Below are 15,376 nucleotides of genomic sequence, written 5' to 3'. Positions count from 1 at the left end.
AAAACATTTTCAAGTAAAATTTGTATTTTATAGCGCTCTAGGTATAGTAAACACATAGAACGATTTTTTTAAAAATCAAATATTGCCATCAGTTAAAGTAGGAAGATGGAGAAGAAGAGACCTGACTTCAGACTCTTCATATCCATAGACTGCTTGGTGATAAACTGAGACCTCTCTACCCTTTCCAATTAAGATCCTATCATAATGACTACTCTAATCTTCCCCTGACAGCCAGGGAGAAATAGAGTTGGCTCCACTGGGTCAAGCCCCAAGTAGTCTGTAAGGTTAAAAAAAAAAAAAAATACAGAAAGCAAAGAAGAGGGCAAAGAATCTAGAAATTCAGAAGAGGAGCAGGATAAAGATCTATTTGTGCAGATCCCAATTTCCAAAAAGACTCATTCATTCATTGATTCAACAAATATTTGAGTGCCTGATATGGCACTGTTCTAGGTACTAGGATACAGTTGTGAACAAAACGGGAAAAATTACTGACTCTCACAAAACTTAAATTCTAGGGGGGAGAGAGACACACACACAAATATTTGAGTGCCTGATATGGCACTGTTCTAGGTACTAGGATACAGTTGTGAACAAAATGGGAAAAATTACTGACTCTCACAAAACTTAAATTCTAGGGGGGAGAGAGACACACACAAACAATAAACAAGAAGACTAAGTATATTAGAAGGTAACAAGTGTTACGAAGAAAATTAAAGCTGGGGACAGAGGATATGGACAAGCCTGAAATTTTAGATTCAACAGTCAGGGAAGGCCTCACTGAGAAGGCAACATTTGAGAAAAGAACTGAAGGAGGTAATTTAGCAAATCCTGCAATCTGGAGACAGCAATAACTACAAAGTCTTGAGGCTTGTTTGCAGAAAAGAAAGATGGCCAGAGTGGAATGAGCAAGACCCAGTCAGATGAGTTCAGAGGTAAACAACGTATATGAAGGGAGGAGAGAATATGGGACACAGCATATAGAAGGCCTTGTAGAGTCTCTGAGGGACTCTGGCTTTCACTGAGTGACAAAGGCAATCACTAGAGAGTTCTGAGCAGAGTTTTCTAAAAAAAAAAAAAAGAATAGTTCCCTATGTTGAGAGCAGATCATAAACAGAGGGCAAGGAGAGGATCATGGTTTGGACCAGGTTGGTGAATAGTAGTCAGATTCTGGATATATTCTGAAGGTAGAGCCAACAAGATTTTCTGACAATTAGAAATGGGGTATAAGAGAAAAAGAGGAGAATAAGGATGACCAAGCAAACAATGGAATGATGAATTTCCCACTGACTCAGATGGGAGACTATGGGAGAACAGATTTGAGGGAGAAACCAGTTCAAACTCACTGAGTTTGAAATGAATTTGAAATAGCAGACCCTCAGGGGGAGATGGTGAATAGGCAGCTGGATATGAGTCTGGGTTCGGGAATACAAATTATAGCAGCATGTGGAATATACTAAAAAGCATATGTACTTCACAGGGCCTGGTTTTCCAAAGCTTGCAGTTTCAAATATTGACCACGCAGAGTACTGGAAATTTCCTCAGGCTATAAGTCTCTGTTGCAAGATAAGGATTGTGGCACAGTAGGTTGCTGGCTCAAGGACAGAGTAGTTACTGATGGTTATGTAAAGATACGGAGAAACTGCTATAGAAAGGAATGTTTGCTAAGATCAAACTGTTGTTGATAGGACCACTTATTAGCCTTACTGGCATGTCATCTGGCTTGTTTCGCTGAAAGTTACCAGCCTATACTATTAAACTATAACCCCACCTATGTCTCTTCCTGTAACTTCATGGTCTGTAAAATAAATGCAGGAAGAGAACCCCAATTTGGCGTTAATTTTCCAAATGGAAGGGTTGACTCTCGCTTGAGCGTTCCCAGGGAGATTAACCACTTCGGGGCCTCTCACCGCTCAGTAGAGATGGGCTTTGAGTAATCCTTTCATCTCCGTCACCCAGGGGAAGTGGGGTGACAAATCCGTGGGGGGCGAAGCAATGCAAAGCAACAATAGCACAGATTTAACCTGGGGTTCTTATCTGACCCTGCGTCCTTTCAAGGGATAAACTTGGGTCATAAATTGAAATGCAATTTCACAAGGCAATTGATTCAATACAACAGCAGAACAAAAACAGCATATTATGTAGTGCTGCCGGATTCTCTAGGTACACTGTTGCCTACCAGTGGGAAAGGCAGTCTATGGTAAGCACTGACATGACCTCCCTGAAAACACCTGGCACCAACTGCAGACATTCCAGAGACAACTGTACATTTAAATCCACATCTCTGCCTTTACTATCGTGATTCCCGCCCCAGATTCCACTTTTACTGATGACAGGTTTTGGCACCACCACCCCCACATAAAATATGACTTACCTGAAACTTAACACCCAACAGCCATGTAAAGATGCTTGCTCAATACTGTTGTGTTTACCTTCGCCTTCTCAACTGAATCTTCCTTATTCCTATCAGCTACAAAGCCAGCCTGACGTTAAGATTTTTTTTCCAATTTTAAATGGGAAAGTCTCACATTTTATACTCATACTTTGGGGAATATAAGGTAGGCAGAAAGGGGGAGGTAAAGGTGAGTTTTCAGCACATGTGGATTTCTGTTAGTCTTACTGCTCAAATTTTTTTTTAATTAACCCAACACAGAGCGTAAAAGTAAAAAAAAATAAATGTTTTTAATATATTTCAGTGATGTTTACGTATCAGGATACAACCACCCAATAGAGACAGGTCCCTAACCTTCTGTAAAACAGTTCAGAACCGTATTGTGCAGGTAACAGTCAAAAATATTTGCTGAGAGGAAAGACAGAATCCACATTACCAAGAACCAAATAAAATCAACCCTTGGCCCTAAGAATCTAGAAACTTTGGAATGGTGCTATGGTCTCAGTGTTTATCCTCTCCAAAGCTCGTGTGGAAGTTTGATCCCTAATGTGGCAGTGTTGAGAGATGGGGCCTTTAGAAGGTTAACTGGATCATGAGGGCTCTGGATCATGGGTTAAAGGGTTAATGGATTAATGGGTTATCAGGAGTGGCACTAGCAGCTTTATAAGGAGACGAAGACACACATTAGGGTGCTTTTGCCCCCTCCACCATGTAATGCCCTGCACTGCCTCAGGAATCTACCGAGTCCCCACTGGAAAGAAGGCCCTCACCAGATGTGCTCCGTTGACCTCGGACTTCCCCACCTCCAGAACTATAAAAAATAAATTTTGTTTCTTTATAAATTACCCAGTTTCAGGTATACTTCTTTTTTTCCTTTTTGTCTTTTTTCGTGACCGGTAACGGGATCGCAACCCTCAGTGCTGCGCCCGTACCGCGACCGGCAACGGGATCGCAACCCTCGGTGTCGCGCCCGCACCGTGCTCAACCAGTGAGCGGACCGGTCTCCATATGGGATCCGAACCCTCGGCGGGAGCGCCGCCACACTCTCACGCGCCGCACTCTACCAAGTGCGCCACCGGGCTGGCCCATCAGGTATACTTTTAATAAGAGACAGAAAACCAACTAAGACAGGTGAGGAAAGCAACTTAATAACAAAGAAATTGTTTTGTAAACAAAACCAAATCCAATATTGGCCCTGATGACAGAAGTTTTTGTTCCACCTTTAAAATGAACTCACAGCTACCAAAATGCTAAAGAGAGGCGCAAGAATGGCTATTCAAAAGAAGTAAAGATATTTGTTAAGAAAATAAAAGGCAGCACCAAGATGGAAAAACAGCTATAAAGACAAGAAATAAGAGCCACAAATACAAACAAGTTGATTGTGTGTTTCAAGGAGAGAAAATATTTCAAAGTAAGAGTCCTTATCCTGGGATCCAATGACTTGAAGAAACAATGAACCCCTGATTCCTAAAGGAGTCTATAACCCCAAAAGTGATTAAGAATCACTGCAATGAAGCTTAGTTCATTTCCATCCATAAACCTATGTGTACTATAACACTACCTCATAGTAAAAGTAAACATAGTACACTACTGCCCACAAAAATATTTGAGTGTTCCAATGGCATACAAGTAATTAAAAGAAAATCACACCTCACAAAAAGGTCATCTAATGTAAAAATCCATTTACATGAAATATCTAGAATAGGTAAATTCATAGAATAAAAAGCAGATTGGTGGTTACTGGGGGGACAGCTTAATGGTTACTGTGTTTCCTTTTGTGGAGTTGAAACTAGACAGAGGTGGTGGTTGCACAGCACTGTGAAGGCACTAAATACCAGTGAATTTTTCTTTCAAAATAATGAATTTTATGTTACGTGAATTTGATAAAATAAACTGATAATAACAAATAAAATAAACTGATAATAACAAAACCCTATTGCGTCTCCTGTTTAAAAAAAAAAAAAAAGGCAGCAATCACACCATATGTGGACTCCCAATTTGGCAGGGGTGGGGAGGGATATCAATGGATGAAATCCGACAACACAGTCAAGAGAAGATGACTCAGTGTGTTTTCATCCCTACTCCTCAGGATAGGAGAAAACTGGAACTAACCGTTGGGGGTCCCTACTATGTCTGGAGTTCAGAAGCGCTCATCTGCTGGGATATTCTTTTTGCCAGGACAAAACTAAAACAGAAAACTTGGATTTCTTGAAATCTATTCGTAAGACTTGCAAGTTCATACAGCTATGTCTTTCATATTGTTGGGGTTATATAAAGGGAGATAAATAAAAGAAATTAGTACTGTAGGAAAAAATACAGCTAAGCCATGTTTAAGGCTTAGCTATTGCTCCACACAAAGTTTAACCTAAGCAACCACTCAAAACTTCCTTTACAAAACTGAATGTCAAAGTGAGCAACCCATCCAAACAATTTAAATAATAAAATTCAAACATCTAAATATTAATCTACTCAAAAAAAATACTAAAGACTTAAATAACTGCTTTTGTGAATTACATCACAAATAACAAACTCACAAGGTGAATACCTGGAGAAAAACCTTGCTCTCACATATCCCTGGTCCTTTAACAGCTGTGAGCTAATAACTGGAATCAATATTCAGAATTTCTTTAGGACAGCACTAAAAACACAATGCGTACAAATCATAATTTGAATTATAAAATCAGCCGGCTACATGAAATAAGTTCCATACGGTTTGCAAATATTTACCACATGACATTCATGTTAAAGCAACATCAGTATTTTCAAGGTCAATATTATGGTTGTTCAACTTCTTGGAGTCACATATTTTTGTGATATTTTTAACATCTGACTAAAGCTTCTATCATCACAAGATGCTCACACTGTTTACAAACACTCAGAAACAGCAGCTGGTGTTCTTCAGTCACATCTTGTTACAATAAACAATGTAGCAGTTTTAAATTCCAGGTATATATTTTACTACTGATATGTAAAAACTTCAATTTATCTTAAGTTTTTTCTCCCAATGATGGAGAGACACATACACAATTAAATGCAGGCAATTTAATACAAAGTTATGCAAGATCACAGAGATTTTTATGCATGCACATTTGAGAGCACAGCTATCATGCTGATGAACTAAATGCCAAATAATATTGACCTTACTTATAGCTTTCATGTCATTTTTAATATCTTTTCCCATCCCATTCAAGAAATGCAAAAAAAAGAGAAACTTACCCACACAAGCATTGAGGAATAGCCAATCAGTCTTTTTCATCCTGTTTTTAATTTGCTTTAATTTTTTAAAGTCCACTTCAAGCTCCTCCTTGCTGCCAACAGCACCAGCCAATTCAATCCTCTGAAAATCCATTTTCACTTCAGAGTCCCGTTTCATAGCAGGAGGCGATCTTCTTTGGCTATTACCACTACTGCAGCTTCCCCTCCATCGAGCTCTGTCTTGCTCGTTTATTATTGAAGAAGCCTCTTCGGTATCTGCCAGTTCTATTGCTTCAATGTTATTAGGTCTGGGATGGTCACAAACAACACACTTTTTAGCCTTGGCCCAGTTTTCATATGTGCAAACAGAACAAGTCCAATGCTGGGTCCTTGTGTTCAGTTTATTTCTATCATTGTATTCCTCACAAGGATCAACAGAAAAAGCAACTGGTCTTGAGCCAGATCCTGAGGATTGAGGAGACTCTGTGGGACTCCTAGTCCTACGCTGGGATAAGCACTGAGTACATCTGATTGCTCTTGGCCAGTTCAAATATGTGCACATGTGGCATGACCATTTATTTGCATTTTCCATGCTGTATGAAGACTTAACTCTTGGTCTTGCACTAGAGTCTGGACATATCAAAGGACTACTTCCTCCTTCTGTGCTGGAAGGATCCCAATCTCTACCAACATCACTTGAACCACTTTTAAATGGATCTTCTGTAATAATTGTTCCACTAGGTCTTTGGGCACGACACATAGTACACTTGATTGCAGATGGCCAGTTTTCATACGTACAATATTCACAAGCCCACTTAATTCCACGTTCTGACATTGTGTACTTCTCGAAGCAAGTTATGTCAGGCAGGAAGCTATAAATAATTAGGACACGGTTATTAAAACAATAACTGCATAATTTCACCTTTAGAAATATGCCCCCAAAAATAAACGTACCCTTCATCTCATAAAATATACATTTCTCAAAAGATGCATTGTAAGCTTTCATACTGAATTATCCTAATTTTCTTTTTTGATTTCCATAGAGACACTGGAGATAAATTTCCAAAGAAAAATCCTAGACCTCAGGATTTCATAAAATTGTACGTTGGAATGCAAAGAGACAGGCAGGAGATAAAAGGGAGGTTCGTTCTATAAAGAAAGGAGATTAAAATAGGGAAGCCACTAATAAAAATGTTTAATATCAGCCAAGCCATCAGTATCAATTTAGAAAAGTAACCAAGTTAAAAGACTCAAAGGGAAGGGAAAGAACACAAACCAAATAATACCTTAAACATATAACCATTCTCAAATTATAAACAACATATATTATGCTATCTAGGTATAATATCATAATGTTTGATTCACAAATTCAGAAGATCAAAGTCAATTCTATCATTCTAGCTAAGGGAGAAAAGCAGCTTAAAAGTGTTAATTATCTACTGCTCTTAATTAGCACAGGTATAAAAGATGTTGAGGAGTAATCGTTACAATTAACAAACTAACATTGTGACAGAGAGACAGTTCCTTAACATCCTGTGCCCTCAAAATCTAGTTCCTTCTGGAGCAAAAAGAAAACAGCTTAGCATTTATACTTGGAAAAATCAAATCAATGGAACCTCCCTGAGATAACTACTAGCATAACCATTCCAATATAATTTTTAATGTTCATAACTCAAAATATCCATTATTTTAAATATTTAAAATATACTCAAAATTCAATTCGTATTAAAAATAATACTATTTAAAAGGTTCCTAGGATTCTACAGTGAGCTTACTAACACTGTACGATAATGAACATTTTATGGCTGAATGACAATTCATAAATGAAGCAACTTACATAGCAAATTAAAAACCGGGGTGGGGCGGGGGGAGGCGGGTGGACTGGCTGGCCAGTAAGGCAATCTGAACCCTTAAACTTGGTGTTACAATACTGTGCTCTAACCATTTGACCTAACCAGCCAGCTCAATAATGATATTTTTTAATGACTTGAATTTTAGACACTGGCCATCAAAGCCAACTTCTCCATTTTCTTAAATCTTTTTTCAACTCCATTTCATCCCACCACCTATTTTTAAACAGGAAAGAGAAAGAACTCCAAGACACAGTAATAGAAACTTTTCACTCTCCTTCTCAGGGATTTTTCTTGAATCTGGAATGCTAAATCTTTCACTTTGGAAGTGTATTATGCTCCTGCCCGAACTCTGTTTAGAGTACATATTCACTATAAGAAAGGGTACTACTTAATAGCTAAAATAAAAATCACACTTACTAAGATTTTAGTTTCCATGCTATAACCTTCACCTTGCACATGGTTAGAATAAAAGTACAGTTTATAAATCAGACCAAAGACAAGATTCAGTCTTCATGCTGGCTCAGATTCTGACTTCCTCAGGAGATACTGCAAAACTTGATAAGTGGTCCTGTCTGACTGTGAATAGCTATTCCTGTAAAGGAGACCAAAACTGAATTTCACTTGAAGCCTCCTACTTTATCCAAAAGTTTGTGGTTTTTTACGGCTTTTATTTTAACCAATTCTATATTTTAATCCTACTCATTTAATTTTAATAACCAACTTCCATATTTAGAATTTTAATTTAACACAGCAACAAAATTAGCTAATTCATTGAGCTGATCAGCCAAATGAAACATGGGAAGGACATTTTTTCTACATAACCTTAACTGTGTGTGTGCACACAGACATACACATGCTAATATTATCGTTAATATTAATTTGGCAGTGCTAAGTCAATTGCTACCTATACCGCTTGTATTACTAAAAGGGGAAAGATGGTATAATCCAAGTAAACAGAAAAAAAATTCTTATATTTAGCTTTGACATCTTTTTCCTTCAGCACTGAACTACATTTTTTTCTTAACACAGGTAACTTAAACTTATCTTAGATTTTTAAGTTAAGTTTGTACACACTAATTACACACACTCTAACAGCAATTTCAAAGTGTCGAAGGGCAGGGAACTGGACATCAGAAATTTAATGACAACTTTCATATTCATTAGGCAGCTTTGTCCTTTAGTTTCTCAGGGAGAAAAATATAAAACTTACTCATGCTATTGGAAATTACAATGACTGTGCACAAACTTACATAACAAGAATAAATGCTATAATAAACATATATCCAAGGCTACTACAAGTAATTTCAATATTTCATTTAAAATATTCACATTCAAAAATCCATGCTTGCTTTTTGGTAAGTCTTACTTTGATATATTTGTAGGCTCAAATAAACAGCCTGTGACCTTACCTTTTCTTAGCTAATCTTGATGAAACTAATGTACCAGGCGTAATATATTTAAATGTCCAAAGCTGACAAAAAAAAAAAGAACTAAAAATTGTCACAAAAAATAACCACTGTCAAATATGCCTGGTAAAATATTGGACAAATAGCTGCCTAATTGTCCTGCCCCATCCAAAAAATCCAGGTAACTAAGCAATAACACCACCAGCCTCAAGAGTTGTAAGAGAAGTGCATTAATATTAGATAACGATGCATAGTATCCACTCTGTGAGGAACTGAAACTTCGTAGGAATATTGTTTTTTATTAACTGAAAGCTAAAATTCATTGGAGAGGATTGTCTGAGACATCTATTTGTATCTGCGTAATCAGTAAATGGAATAGAGAGTAAGGGTAACATCTCAACTATGTGATCTTGCATTATTAAGAAGCTAACACTGTGTACACTTTTTCCTCCAGATGTAAAAACACCTCAAAAGGTACATAAGGGCCGAGCCCATGGCGCACTCAGGAGAGTGCGGCGCTGGGAGCGCAGCAGTGCTTCCGCCGCGGGTTCGGATCCTATATAGGGATGACCGATGTGCTCACTGGCTGAGCGCAGTGCAGCCGGTCTCAAAAAGGACAAAAAAAAGGTACATAAAATCACGTTCAAAGTAACCAACTCTTAAGAGTTAATACTGCACCCTGAAATAAAACTGCTACTAAATATCATTTTAACATATTCATATACACAAGTTAATATAATTTGCAAGCCAAATTCTGCATGCAACACAGATTTCCAAATTCTATCCAAGCAATCATAATTCAATTAATTGGTACAATAAAACAACAATAAAATCTACAAAATCCGGACTTCTTTAAGAAGAGGTGGACACAACTGCTACTCTTAAGACAAATATTCCTTGGTTCAAATGTAATACCAACAGTTTCTATCCTAGGAATAAAGATCCCAGGAATCCATTTGTGCATCAAGCTCTATCTGCAGGATGAATAATGTTTCCAAATATATCAACCATTTCCAGTACTAAATTCATAAGCACATTTAAGTATATTCTTCCAGTTCAAATAATAATAAAAGAGCACAAGTATTATGGTATATGTATTGTACAGTATATGGCTGGGGGAAGGAAGGGGCCAGTAATTCAACATTTGTTATACTGTTGTCATGTTTAATGAATTAATTAAACCATATTTGTGAAGCATTACTAAACATTGTACAAGAAATAATGTATCTAGGGCCGGCCCGGTGGCGCACTGGAGAGTGCACCGCTTGGGATCATGGCGGCGCTCCCGCCGAGGGTTCGGATCCCATGTGGAGACCGGTTCCCGCTCACTGGCTGAGCGCGGTGCTGGCGCAACACTGAGGGTTGCGATCCCGTTGCCGGTCCCCGGTACGGGCGCGACACCGAGGGTTGCAATCCCGTTACCGGTCAGTAAAAAAGAAAAAAAGAAAAAAAAAAAAAAGAAAGAAATAATGTATCTATATTGAAGTCAACTACTCAAAGTTATAGCTACAATTACTAATTCCCCAACCACCTACTAAAAAAACTAAGAAAGAGAGCTGGAAAAGTTAATCTTCACCAAGTGCAAATTCCTTAAGAAACAAACTGAGCTAAGCTCAGTTGCCAGTTAGTTTCAAATATTCACTACGACTAATAGCAATCTTAAAGATTTTTATTAGCTTTATTAATATAAATTCACATTAATATAAATATCTATTCATTTGCTAATATAAATATTTATTCATATAAATCTGTGGAGATTTACAAATGCTCAGAACACATCTTAAGGGAATATAGATGAAAGCTAAAACAAAAAAGGAATCCCAAGCATGTTGAATTTTCAGATTCTGTTAAAATATTACAAGGAAATTCTGAATTATAAAACTTATGTAAATAAAAAATTTTAAGTACTACTTAATTCTTAAGCCCAAAATCCCACACAGTTCTTTCCTCATAAGTATCTGAGGAAACAGATACTTATGTCTTCCTCACGATATTCATCAGGAAAAACAACCAATCTAGAGCAGGATCCTGAAGACTGATGGTATGGTGAACCCTCCCCATCTACAAATCTGACCTCATTTCAGGGCTCCAATAGCTCATTCCAAACCCCTTATCTTCCTCTCACAACAAACTCCTATTTTGACTTCTCCAGTTTACAGTAATGACCCAATTAATATCCCTGTGACCAGCAGAGAAACGCAGAATCACCCTGAATTCTGCCTTCTCCCCATAGATTCTTCCTACAGATTTCTATCCAATCAGTTATTTTCTTCCCATTCCCACTGTCATTTCAGTTCAGGTCAGAACTAGGATAACAACCTCCTAAGCATCTTCCCTTTCTAAATCCATCCAGCTGTCAACAAACAATCCTCTTTCTGAAGCTCTTCTGCAACACTATAAACTAACTCTCTTCTTCTTCCTGTCACACACATACGCCACACACTCCAACTCATGCATGTGTCACCACCCCCCAATGATACATACATGAAGGCACTACCTTAGGCGCACAAGCACAACAGACCCATTACACTCACTCCTAGCAAATCCTACCAATCCTTCAAGGCTTAGTTCAAGTTTCATCTCTTTCGTGAAGTTTTCAGATCACTCCAAGTACATTCCCAGCAACCATACTTTTACTGACATTTGGCACTTACTGTGTTTCCTCTTTGGGCTAGTTTCTGGAACATTCATTTATGTATGTTTTTCCTATGTTACTCCCTCCCCTCAATTTTCAATCAGGTACCCAGGCTTTCCAAAACATTGGCTCAGGGATTCCAGTGGCACATAATGTAGACCAGCACCTATGTTTTGTAAAACCCAAGAGACTATACTGAGTGACCTGAAAAAACTAAGGAATGAAGCTTTTGAGCAATCTCAGGAGATATTCTAAAGAGAATGGGATCAACTCCATGGCAGCACTGCAGAGGTGGCATGAACTCAGTAAAAAGTGTCTGCAAGATACAACTATGTGCCAAGCTATAGGCACTGGAGGCCCACGGCTGGTGGCAGAGCCACAGAACCTGAAGGAACCCTGTGGAGGGCAGTGAAAGACAGTACCATTACTAGTACAGGCAAAACCTGAACCACATGACACCACACCTTCCAACAACATGAGGAGAGAGGGCCCCAAAGACAGCTGAGGTTGGATTTCCTGCCAAGTGAGTATGGACTTCAAATTAAGATGATTTAAAGAAAGCAAATGTGATTTTCTTTCTATCTGAGTTTTTGGACTGAGATTCATGTTTGATACAGCTATGATGTCTTCTTATTTCCCCAACCAGATTATATAAACTGAACAAAACCTATTACAACTCTTTTTTTCTCATTTCACATCACACCAGTTAGGTCTATATACTTAACTAATCTAAAATATTACACAGCAAGTCATGACTTCTACTGTACTTCCCATTCCATCCCCACTAAAAATATATTTATATACTAAAAAATGTAATTTAATCAAATCTATAAAATTAGAAAATCTTTTTGCCTCTGCTAGTTTGGCATATGGAACAAAAGGAACTCTTAACTGAAACACAAAATACAATGACTACATTCTTCATTAAATGGCTTAGTCTGAAACCCTCTGGTTCCATAATCCATAATTAACCACACTGTTCTCACTTGGCTTTCAAGACACTCTCATGGTTTTCCTCCATTCTCACTACCTGTTCTTCCTCAATCTTTGCTGGCTTCCTTACACTCCTGATTTAAAGAACCAAGGCTGTCCTTGCTCTCCAACCACTAACTCCCTTAGGGTTCTCATTCAATCTCTGAGCTTTAAATACCACCTATATTCTAATGACTCCGAAATTCATGTCTCCAGGCTGGATCTCTCCCCTAACTACAAATTTCTGAATCCAGATGCCTGACATGTCCATTTGAATGTTTAACAAACATCTCAAACTTAACATTTCAAAAACTAAACTCCTGATCAAAATTTCATGCTTCTAAATCTGTTTTCCCATCTACAAAATGAAGGGATTATCAGACTACTAAGAGCAATATGGGACAAGGAAAACAAGTACGTAAAACTTCAGCAAAGGGCAGCCTGGGAAGGAATGCCAAAGACTGAAGTCACTGCTTACCCAAATCATTAGAGGTGCGTGAATATCTAGACCAACTCTATTTCACAATTTTGCCAGGTTCACCCTTGACCAAATAAGAAAAGAAAACAGTAATAGCTAATATTTGCTAGGCAGCTAGTATGTGCAGACATTGTTCTAAGCACTTTAGTGTTTTAACTAATTTAATCATCAGAACCCTATGAGCAGGGACTATTATTAACTCCGATTTTAAAGTCTGGAAACAGGCACAGAGAAGTAGAGTAACTTGTCTAAAGTCACAAAGCTACTAAGTGGCAGAGCCAGGGTTTGAACCCAGGCATTCCGGATCATAAGTCTGCACTATACACACTGTGCAATAAATACATATTTATATTGCAGCACAGTCACCTGTTCCCACTATCCACAATTTGGACTATTAATAAACAGCATGAGTTCTTACTGAGTAGTTTCTCCTTGATGACTACTGAAAGGCAACATCTAAACAAGCAAAACATAAAAAAATAAAATACCTTGTTAACACATATTTTGCTCACATTTTAGCTTCATAAAATTATACATAATCTTCTCAAAGCATATCTAGATTGAGAACTACTAGAAAATGTCTAAAAAGTTGAGCAAGTAAGCAGGACCTAGAAAGTTATATATAAAACAAAATACACTAACTTTAGCAGCTGAAATTAAGTGAAAAAAGAAAATTTGGAGTAATCACCATGGTTCTGGACTATAAAATACATTTTTTGTTTTGGAGGCAGTCACCAAGAAAGAAAATATTAATTAAAGTCAGCGTAACATTTTTTTTTTCCTTTTTGTCTTTTTTCGTGACTGGCAACGGATCGCAACCCTCAGTGTCGCGCTCATACCGGACCGGGACCTGCAACGGGATCGCAACCCTTGGTGTTGCGCCCGCACCTCGCTCAGCCAGTGAGCGGCCAGTCTGTATGTGGGATCCAACCCCTCGGCGGGAGTGCCGCCACACTCCCAAGCGGCGCACTGTAGCAGTGCGCCACCGGGCCGGCCCTACGTAACATCTTTTAAACTAATATACACCAATCCAGATTATTTAAAGAAACCATGGAATGTTAATTAAATAAGACAAAAGCCTTCCATTTTCATTCAGCCAACTGAAAAATGGAAAGTCTGCCTAAATAACATGTATATGAATTACAGTACCTATACATGACCCTGGTTTAAAGGAAAACAAAGAACAACTGTCTGTAAGATAATAAGCAAATGATATTTATCCCTTAGATCCTCAATATTCTCATCTGTAGAAATATAAGGAAACTAAATAAGATGATCTCCAGAATCTCTACCCCATGTACTAAATTCTAATTAGCAAAGAGTCTCTCATCCTTCTAAAGACTCACCTTAAAACCATGTTTATTAAATTTATTTTGCAAATACCCTATTTTTAAAGATAATTTTTTAAAGTTTAAGTTTTCCTTTCTCCAATCATTACAAATTCTGACAGTCAAGTCCAAATTTTAAAACATTTACTAATATTAAAGATCACATAAAAGATCTAAGCACTATCAAAAACCTCTTTTTAAAGTAAAGCTATCATACACTCACACACCATACCATCTATGAATTATCTGTGCCAAATAGCAGCAGCAGCTATCAAACCTGAATATGATCAAGCCTCTAGATCTGACTTCCAATTTACAGGATACAGGGGATAGAGGCACAAAACTGAAACCATGGGGATTCAATCAGCAAATTCTAGGTATTGTGTGTGTGTGTGTGTGTGTGTGCACGCACATGCGTGTGTGTGAGAGAGAGAAAGAAGAAAACAAGGGAAATCCAAACACTAATTTGATGCTACAAAATTACTGTTTTTAAGGTGTGATAATGGTCCAGAGTGCCCATGTTTTTTAAGAGTCCTTTTCTCTTAAGAGATAGATACCGAAATATATACAATATTATAAGATGTCTGGAATTTCCTGTAGAATAATCCATTGGAAAGAAGTAGAAGGAATAAAATGATATGAGATTGGCCATGTGGTGATATGTGGGTGATGGATACATGAAGTGATGGATAATTTGAAATTTTCCAGAATAAAAAGTTTTTAAAATCTATCAGTAAAGTAATAAATGCTATTCTAGACTGAGATTGTTAATGCTAGAAAAGAAACAGGAAGCAGTATATGAGGGGTCTTCAAAAAACTTATGAAAAGATTCATACTATCTTTTAATTCTATTTTTCCACGAACTTTTTGAAGTACCCTCATACTGTACATTGAGACAGCGCTACTCAAAGAGTGATCCAGGGATTTGTGATAGTCTATAAACTGGTTACTGGTTTGTAGAGACATTGAAGTAAGCATCTCAAACTCTGGCAGCAATTTTACAGAATAATTTTATAACTGTTGAATCTAGTAACAAAAATTAGAGTTTGTGTCTGGCAAGCAATGTTACAATATTTGAAAAACTTAAGAATATAGTTTCTTCCTACAACTTACAAGTATA

At 37.6% G+C, this 15,376-nt stretch overlaps 1 protein-coding gene across 2 annotated transcripts in view; it reads right to left on the bottom strand.

The window, feature by feature from the left end:
• The window catches only part of ZRANB1 (zinc finger, RAN-binding domain containing 1), a 39,387-nt gene extending 31,389 nt beyond the window's left edge, over positions 1-7,998 (bottom strand). The window contains exons 1-2 of one of the 2 annotated variants that reach the window (XM_008589120.1): positions 7,855-7,998; positions 5,606-6,456 (exon numbers count right to left, since the gene is read on the bottom strand). In XM_008589120.1, the coding sequence (XP_008587342.1) occupies positions 5,606-6,456; positions 7,855-7,895 (892 nt within the window). In that variant the 5' untranslated portion in view covers positions 7,896-7,998. The remainder of the gene's footprint in view (positions 1-5,605; positions 6,457-7,854) is intronic. The other variant, XM_008589121.1, reaches the window with a different exon arrangement.
• Between the last annotated feature and the right edge of the window lie 7,378 nt (positions 7,999-15,376).

The sequence above is a fragment of the Galeopterus variegatus genome, unplaced genomic scaffold (assembly GCF_000696425.1).
Source record: "Galeopterus variegatus unplaced genomic scaffold, G_variegatus-3.0.2 Scaffold5219, whole genome shotgun sequence".
Classification (NCBI taxonomy): domain Eukaryota; kingdom Metazoa; phylum Chordata; class Mammalia; order Dermoptera; family Cynocephalidae; genus Galeopterus; species Galeopterus variegatus.
This window is presented reverse-complemented; position numbering and strand designations above follow the sequence as displayed.